Source organism: Mya arenaria, chromosome 3, assembly GCF_026914265.1.
Source record: "Mya arenaria isolate MELC-2E11 chromosome 3, ASM2691426v1".
Lineage (NCBI taxonomy): Eukaryota > Metazoa > Mollusca > Bivalvia > Myida > Myidae > Mya > Mya arenaria.
The window spans coordinates 68,639,292-68,649,424 of NC_069124.1; the positions used below are offsets into that span (position 1 = coordinate 68,639,292).

Genomic DNA, 10,133 nt, shown 5'->3' on the forward strand with positions numbered 1-10,133 from the left:
GCATGCGTGTGTTCAATGTTCACTATGTGATATAATAAATAAGAAACACAAGTGTGCTCTAACTATTTATTATGAACTACGCTAAGCAATGTAAACCAACAGACTGTCCAAGAATACTCAGCATGCAAAAAGATAAAGATATAAAGTACAGTCTGTTTTTAGAATCTGCAACATATCTCTTGTTGTGTTAAAAGGAAAGAGTAAATATAATAGTTAATAATATTTCAAACATGTAAATAAAAGAAGTAATTGTAACATGTTTCTCCTGTAACTACTCCCACCTGGGTTAAGAATTACATAAGAGTGGTCATTGTGAACCCTAATCATTTTAGCTGGTTTCCATATCTTTCCAACTTTGAAATCATACGTCATAAACCTGCAACCTTGAAAGTGGTTTTGAGTTTATGTCATATATTGTTTTCTGCTTGCTTTTGGATGATTGAATGGCTGGCCTTACCAATTTAGGATTTACAGTTTTAGGTAGCAGTTGCAATATTGTTGTAGGTAAAACCAACCATGAGTTGCGATGCACAGGTGATTGCTTACAATCTGACATGGGTGTGTTCCTTTATTCTAACAATGCTAGATGTATGGGTCATGATCACTGTCTTTGGCCTTTAATAACTGTTGTTTCACAGTCTGTACCATACGTTCGGTAAGTCTTATTTGAACTTGGATGTCGTGGACTTGATGTGACATGTTCAATGTGCCACAAAGCGACAAATGTCTTGATGTCTCAGACGTGTATTGAGGTCAATTGTCACTGAAAATTTGGATGCATAATACAAGTGATACCATTTTCCATCACTGTTGAACAATCCTGAACAAATTAAGAATATTATCTGGTTTATTTTCTTTCAATAGAACAGACCTATTTTGAAAGGGGTTTTGTCTCTTACATCTTACATTGACAATTTTTCCTCAAATTGGCCAGAACTGGTCTTGTCTGGAGCTTAACAATGGAAGGTCATCAATATTGAACTGCAGTTGAAATTTAAATTCATTTATTAAATTGTCAAAATCTGCAGCCATCATTATGTGCTTAACACTCAAAGTGATAACAAAATGGTGCCAGGCAAATGCCAGTGTGCAGCTGAGTGAGTGACTGGGTTGTAACATATATGGATTCCTTTCCATCTCTAAGGTGTTTTTTTTCATTTTTCAAGTTTTCTTGTTGAATAGTTTTTTTTGCACAGCTTGAACCTTGACAGCTCTGTCTTTTTTGTCAAGTGTCATTTCACTGATAGAATCCAACCAGGTCTTTTCACTTTACAAATTGTGAATGAGCCTTCCTGCAGTTGATCTACAGTCCTTGTATGTGTGATAGATCCGAAAGCAATCAACTGGACACATGGGCTTGGCACATTCTATGCAGTAGTGTCGAGTTTGAACTCTCCGCCAGCCTTCAGTTACTCTTGTCACTGCAAACTGTGCATTCAGGACGATATTTGTGATCATCATACTTGGCTACAAAATGCCTCCCTGTAAGTCTGTCAGGCATTTCTGTTTGTGAAGGCTGTCCATTTTTACTTGCACGTAGTTCATAGCCATCTAGGAGCCCATCAATCACTTTTTCACGAAACACACGCGGAGAAACTGGCTTGGCATCCGCGGGTAGAGACTTGCAGTACACAATGTATCTGTTCACTAATGCAACTTCTCGGACATGATGATAAATGGTCATGTACCATTTAGAACTTTTGTGTGGGTATGCATAAGATCCCAACTTCTGATCTAGAAAAACCACGCCGTTCATATGTTGGTTGTAATCCTCACACATGACTGGCCATTCTACAGTTCTGAATCCAGAACTGCTTTTCCGATCTCTGACTCGTTTGTCGTACAAGTTGTCATGATGGACTGAGCTTAGAAAATGAACTCTCTTGGTGTCCACCATGGCACATGTCATGAGCTCACTACTTCGCATGAAAACTGGCTCATCTTCTTTGTTCAGTGTCAACACATTTGGTTTTAGATCTACTGTCATGAATTTACAGCTCGCTTTTACAGTCCCACATGCACCAATACCTCTTTATTTCAATGCCATGAACAGTTGTGGTGACGTATAAAATTGTCCATGAACAACACATGTCCTTTGTTCACGTAATCCTTGGTTATGTCTACGGCAACTTGCTCAGTCATTGAGAGAGGTGAAGATTGGTCGACAGGGAATGTTGCTCTTCCTGTATAGACAACAAATTGTAACCCATAGCCGGTGTCACTCTCGCAAAGAGCAAATGTCTTTATACCCAATTTTGTCGGCTTAGTGGGCATGTATTGTCTAAAGAAAATTCGGTCCTTGTATTTGATCATTGATTCATCCAGGGCCAGCTCCTTGCCAGGATTGTAAACTGATGGATATATAGGATCCACAATTTCCAGGACTGGCCTTACTTTGTGCAACGGATCGTAACCATCCTGTCCCCTTTGTAGGCGAGTTGTATTGTCATTGAAGTGCTTGAACCCACACAACTGTTCAAATCTATTTCTGGACATTACATCACAGAACAGGTTTCTTGTCAGCCAGTATTTGCCCCAGTAGTCTTCAAGTTCTGGTTTATTGTTTATTCCCATGGCTCTTTGTAATGCTACAAAAGCTTTCATTTCTGCTGTATTTGTTTCACGCCATTTTCTAAACCGAGAATACTGTCCGAACCCTGGATGTTCCGCAAGAAATTGTGCTGCATAGAGGTTCGTGTGCATTGTCATAGTATCAAACAGCAACATTGGTGCCGAAAGAGTTAAAAGTGTTAATGCCTCTCAGTGATAAGCACACTAGCTAAACTCTTTGCACACTATGGACCCAATTAGTAATTTATGTAATGAGTCTCTGAGTAATAGTCATGTCATGGGACTTATTCATTGATTATCTCTGTAAAACTTGACATTTATGCAGGACAGTCATTGTATAACATCATATTTTAATGTAAGTAAGTATCATGCATATGTGTGTGTCATTTTTGGGTAAAAATTGTCTTTTTTTTGTAAATAAAAGTGGAAATTTTGAGAATCATTTGTTATATTCACAGTTCAAAGCAGATATTGAATATAATGCTTGTTTCATTGTCAGAAAACACCCACCCTAAATGACAAACAACAACCTTAATTCAAATTTCATGCAGTCTGCAGAAGACCTTTTGCCGTGAGCAGTACTTTAGGGTTAAGTCTGGGGAAGTGCTTTTCCTCTATCAGAGTAGGTGGATTGTTCAAGGGTCGATGGAATACTTTTGTGTTAGTTGCTCGTAACCAGAAAGTAGTCCCTCTATCACACTGAGCCTAACATTTTCAGTTTTAATTCTTTTGTCTGGATGCAGGGATTTGTAAATCACTTTTGAGTTGAATATGCTTACTACAAGTAAATTGCAAACAAACAGCTTTTTCCATCATTTGAGCATACGATGAAGCAAGGCACAGAGGAGGTCTGCTGATCTGCAAGATTGCCACCTCCCATATTTTGTGTATAGCTGGATAGCTTTAGGATGATCCACTTGTCTTGTGAAATTTGGGTGGAATCTAGACCTTACACTTTCACTTTATGTATTTTCACTGTGTACTGTTGTCATCACTTGTACCAATCTTTTGTCGCACCAACATAGAAACAGGTTGTTACCAATAGAGAGGTTGCATGTTACGTAATAAAATCGATAGTCGCCATCTTGGAGGGACAGACTGATAAGCACAGCCATTGTTGACCTCCAGACCAGATATGTTGGAACTTCTTTGAAATTGAAAATGGTAAATTCATGCAGTGTGTTTAAATGTCATAATAAGGCTAACAATTCAGATGACAGAAAGTTTCTCCAGTTACTGGAAATTCTTTTTCACCAAGATGACAGGACCCGAGAATTATCAATGGAAAGGTGAAGATCGAGCTTGTGAGACTCGGTCAAGATTTCACAGGAATAAACCTTGGCAACATCAGAATGTGCTCCGATCATTTTATTTCAAGTATACTGGACAAATTGTATTGGTTGTCATACACAGAGTGCTGGTTAGTTATATTAAACAGAGCACTGGTTTTTCACAAGCTGAGTACTGGTACTGTATAAAATGAAAGTTGATTTTTTTAACACAGAGTACTGGTTTGCTTAACCTGATTACCAGAGTACAGAGTACTCCCTTGTTGTTACAAACATGAAACCATTTTTTTGCAGTTTTATTTTATCATTTGCTCTTATAAGGCACAAATACCGGTATCATCTGAATATGCTAAATGCCAATGAAAATTACTTCAATAGAACCAAATAACTTTAGATAACAAAAATATTAAGATGTCACTAAGTTGACATTACAGCCTATGGCATATATTATTCTATTATAACTTATACGTAGTAAATACAGATACATATGGAATAATGTTAATACATGATAACACAGAAACGTTACAAATCACTATTTCATTTCCTTGTTGAATTCTTTTTCTTCAACAGTTCAGACTTTCGGCAGTCGGGGAAAAAACATTTCTCCCTCGGGGCTTTCGCTCAATTTTCAAAGATGTAAAGTGAAACTAAACAATGTGACAGTTTTCAGCATCACAACAAATCATTTCTCCTGACATCACTTGGTCACAATAACCCCATGTCTTTTCAGACTCATTTTGTGAAGACAGAGTTGACTGGACTTCTTTTAGGGGCTGCACAGGCAAACTAATGTATCTTACCTAGACAATGTGAAGATCTTAAAGATATTAATTAAATGAATAAAAGTCACTCGTTGCAAAACATGTCTGCTCTCTTTGACTCCAACACCCGATATTCTATATTAACACCAGCACACTCAACAGTTCCCGCTTCATCACTCCGGTGGAGCACTCCACAGTTTCTGCTGAGGAACAACCACTACACTCCCCCCATTAAAAAAAAGAGAGTCTAGAAGTGTTACCTTGTATTCCACAGCAGATGGTTCCAGAACTGCCTACTCCACGACTCCACTGCATTATGATAGTCACTGTACCACCATGATCCTCTCACCTCCCCTCACCCAACTTGAGAGGAGGCAATGCCACGCCCTACTGTGGGGACGCATACAGCCGCTGGCCATTGGAGCAAGCTATCTGTAATATTTCCTGCCACGACTCCGACCTGTACAGCGCCACGGCATTGGCCATGGTTCCCAGGTGAAGTGGACTCCCTAACTTAGCTGCCTTCGCTTTGAAGAATGGAGAGTCGGTCTCTAGTAGCAGCCTACTCGAATCCAAGGGCTTGTAGTGCCTCCATAGCTTCATCTGAGCAACTAGCTCTCAGACTTGTGTAACCAAAGCACACATTGGGGAACTCCTTCACCCACAAATCTATGGTTTCACATTTACCCGTAAAACAATGAAGATGAATACGTTGGCTTGGCTTCACCCGTCCCTTCAGCATATACAGCAGCTGCCACAGGTTGTCCTCGTTTCCTCGCCTGTGCATGCAACACCAGAACTTGATCCCCCCTCAATTTACATAGTGCCCTATCAATAACTCGATGTTGCGTCTTCCATTTTTTCGGTGGCTCAGTATAGTCCAACCCCACTTCTCCGAGTGCGCGTACCCCTGGCAAAGCCAAATACTTTTCAAAATTGTTCTAATCGTCCTCCCGACATATCATTGGTTGATTTAGGGTGTATCCCTATGGCAGTCCAGATCCCCCTATTCATAAGTGCAGTTGTTAAGTCTGCACTTGGATACGACTTTGAAAATCACACAACACTAGTTGCGCTCTCCAATGAACTAAAGCAGCCGGAGATGTTAGTGGGAACACCTCATGAAAATCACACAACACTAGTTGCGCTCTCCAATGAACTAAAGCAGCCGGAGATGTTAGTGGGAACACCTCACAAGTATCCGAAGCAGATACACCCAGGATCTTCCGTACACCGTCCACACACTGGCATTTACGCTGAGTAAACGTGAAGGATGGACAAGGTGCTATTGACATGTTCACCATTCGCATTGTTCTTTCCAGGTCAGTGGTCCCAAGCAACATGCAAGCCATTACATTCAGCGCAGTAACTTGAATCGTCAATACCTCCTTACTGATATATCACCTACCTGTACAAGTATGCTGAAAGTGGACAATGATTTCAGTAAACATACCTTAACATTATCCACAGTCTCCCTTCTGTGTCTAGGAGAACCTGGTATATGTTCCGAAGGCAACTGTGCCTCTGAACTCACAGTGTCAACATTTTGGCTAGACAGTACCTGCTCTACTCTGGCAGAGCTAGACGGATGGTTTAGCACCTTTTCACCCTCAGCTACAACATGACCTACCTTGGCATTTGTTTTGGAGCTGCTTATCTCTCTGACTGAGTTTTTGCTCCCAGACTTAGCCCTTTGTCTTTTAAAGCTTGCTTTACCTTTGCTTTATGAGGACATTTAGCAGCCATGTGTGTTGTCTCATCGCGAATGAAACACATCCGAGGGCCTGTGCTGACAGGTGACCTCCGAGCTTTTGGTCTACTCCCGCCAGCATTGAACATATTTTTCATTTGCTCTTGCAAATCCTTAATTTGCTTACGTATACTATTTAGCTCTGACATGGACTCTGCTGTCTTCTGCATTAATGATTTACGGCATTTCTTACAAAACCTTGCATGAATGCATTATGTCCTGCCTCTGTATCAACAAGACCCTGACAAAAACAATCTATAGCCTGGCGATTGCTAAATGTTTCCGGCAAATCTGTGTAAGCATCTACAAGGACATAGACTTTGGCATGTCCCTAAGGGCATGTCTATCTCTTGTATTGACAAATCTTGAACATTTGCCTGCCCATAACTGAAAATATCCGCATTGGCGGACGGGGTACTAGCTGGCAGAGTCACTGTGAAATTTGGCATAGCAGGCTTTATGTTTTCTATTTCATTTCATTTTATGCCAAACATAAAATATTTATTATCTTAACCTTAAGTAAAGACAAACAAAGGAACACAATATAGGTGTGCCAACAAGCGGGGTATTTTATCGACAGTAAAAGAACGGGTGCGTAAACAACAGTCAAAAGTATATCAATGAATGAAATATACCTAAATTGTATAACAATTCATGTAATCTATAAACCAAGATTAAGAGATACAAATTTCTTAGTGTCATCCGAATCCCTGACATAACGATCTTTTGCATTTTCAGATTTCCATCTGCCATGCCTTTTGAACAATCGTTCAGGGACACCCCCATTAGCAGCCGCCGTAGCACCCCCTGAACGGAAAGAATGAAGCCCATACTTTTCAGGGTTCATGCCCATAAATTTGATTTTTTCCAACAAAATTTCCCTGGCTTTACTATACGACATGGGTTTTACACCGGATAATACACATCTTTTTGATTTTTGACAACACATGATATTTCTAAAAATATATTCTGTGGAACTTTCCTCAATACCAACTGTTATAAGATATTTTTCCAAATATGATACTGGACACAACAATGAGTTTGTTCTAGATATTGTCACCGTTTCACCATGACGTAGTTGATCTGTTTTGCTTTTACTTATGAATATTTTAACACAATCTTCAAGAATGGATAAATCTGATCTTTTTATAGAAACCAGTTCATTAAATCTTAAAAAACCTGAAAAACTTATTAGACACATAGTTACAAAACGAATGTCAACCAATGCCTCTGAACTTCCAAAATGGTGTACAATACATTTCATATCTTCTACAGAAAATGCACATTTTTGAACGACAGGTCTAGAATTTTCTCTTATGAGACCATTTTTAGCAAACGTAACTGAATCGGAAGAACACGGATCTTCAAAACCTGCAATTTTATGTGCCCAGGAAATTCCAAAAACAATAGCATTTATTTTTGAAGCTGACGGTTTTGAATCTTTAATAGAAACAAGATACAGGCTTACATGGTAATCAGAGGTGGGCAAAGATTTGAAATTATATTTATTACACCAATTACAATACGATTTGAAATAGCAATTATATTGCTTAAAAGTATTTTTTGATTTAGAGGAAATAACTATAGACTTTAAATCTTCATGACAGCTTTTAAGATCTTTAGGAAGGTCTTCACGTGTGTTCCAAATTCCCATCTTAAAGGCATCTGTTAAATGTAAACACAAATGCACATATAATAACTTCACAAAATAATAAATAATGTTAGCACTAAGAATAAGGCTTTACAATTTTCTGATTTAAACGGAAACTGTCGAGGGAACTTCAAAGTTTTAAAGTCCTCCCCCTCCCCCCACTCTCGTCATTATATATTTACATTCTTCGCACACGGTATACAGACTTAATTTCATAAATAAAAGTATAAAACACAAATAAACATAATAATTACAATAATTTCTATATTCTGCAATGCATAAAATAATCCTCGCACTCAGAGTACGACTTCGCAAGTATCTGATACAAGCGGAACTGTCCAAGGGACTAAACATATTATGTTATACTTCGCACACAGTGTACGAACCTCATTTACATCAGATGTAAATGGTATAAGAAACACACATTTTCAAATAATATCTTTACGTAAGTTATTTTAAAATAACTACGAAATACGATGATAGAAACCTTATTTTCTCATCTCATTCTCATTTCTCATTTTCTCATTTTCTCATTGGTTACATCATTTGTATTTAGAACCGAACTACCAGAACTCTGCTAGAGAACCTTCTAGCACCAAACACAGAAGCATTATTACAGACAAATATTCCCTGTTCTTTGTCAAATTCCATTACATCAAGAACATAATGTTTCTTGGAAAAATCTGCATCAAACAGAAGAGGCCAGAAAGGTGAGCTTGGCCACTTCGGAACTACCAGCACACCGTGTGCTTGACAAGTCAGCACATGTAAAATAGTCTTGCTGACTAGATAAATAGGAGGTACAAGCCAATTGTTATCATTACCCCAGTTTTGTGTAAAACTGTCAACAGCCTCTGTTTCAAAATCAAAGAACTTCGAATTGTAACGAACTACCTTTCTGTTTTTTGCATTGGCAAATCTGTCAATCGTGAAGGGTCCCCAAATACCATTGAGATATTGAAAGAAATCCAACGTTACCTCCCATTCATCGGTATTTCTGTATTTACTAATGTCATCAGCAATACTATTCAAATCTCTCGGCACCCACTGAATCTCGAGATCTATATTATTGGTGAAACATATACCGAAAACACCTAAAGCCAATTCTTGCAACTCTAACTTGGGACTGCCTACCTTAACTACTTGCACACACGACTGTGAGTCGGAAAACCATTTAACAGATTTATGAGCAAGCACATCGCCATAAGATCTAAGTGCAAGAAAAACCGCCTTAAGCTCCCTAAAAGTTGAACTTTTTTGACAATCTTCGTCAGACCACATATCATGAAAAATGAAACCTGGACAATTTGCAATATAAGCACCACATGCAAAACCACTAGCATCGCTAAAGACTTTCAACACATCAATGGATGTATCTTTACTCAAAAACCTACAATTGATGTGGTCAATACGATCCATCCAGAACTCAAATTCTGACACACACAAATTGTCAGACGATATAGCAATCCGTCGATCCCAAGAGGGCCTAGACGTAATTTCTACATACAGAAATCTAGTCATGAGTCTAGCGAGATTACCAATAACAGGCATCATGGAAACAATTTTCCCAGTACATTTTGCGAGCTCTCTTGCGCTCACCATAGGCAAGTAACCTGTTACACGGGACAAAACCGTTTTTAAATCTGCAATTCTCCTATCAGGAATACAAATAGAAAATTGTGCACTGTCCCAGAGTAAACCTATCCATTCAAGTCTTTGTACTGGATACCAAACTGAATTTTCTTCATTTACCACAAAACCTGCATCAAATAAACTTTTTCTGACAAATTTAGCATCCTTCGTTGTACTTTCAAAATTCTTGTTAGTACCCCAGCCATCGTCGAGAAACATGACAATCTTAATTGAATTGTATCTCCAATATTTGACAATTTCACGTAATGTTTTAACAAAACAAAAAGGGGCACAACTCAATCCAAACGGAACGACTGAATAACAATAGTATTTTCCGTTTAAACTAAAGCCTAAAAACGTCTGATGCTCTGGGAAAATGTCAATATGATAGTAACCTTTAGACAAATCAAACTTGAAACAAAAGCTATCTTTATCAAAATATTCTATTCCTGTTTTCCAATCTTCAAATGTCATTTTTT

General features: G+C 38.5%; 1 protein-coding gene across 1 annotated transcript; it reads right to left on the reverse strand.

Moving 5' to 3' along the window:
• Positions 1 to 2,037: 2,037 nt before the first annotated feature.
• LOC128226230 (piggyBac transposable element-derived protein 4-like) lies at positions 2,038 to 2,709 on the reverse strand. Its single transcript, XM_052936119.1, has one exon. It carries the CDS (start codon positions 2,707 to 2,709, stop codon positions 2,038 to 2,040), a length of 672 nt encoding a protein of 223 aa, XP_052792079.1.
• Positions 2,710 to 10,133: the final 7,424 nt, after the last annotated feature.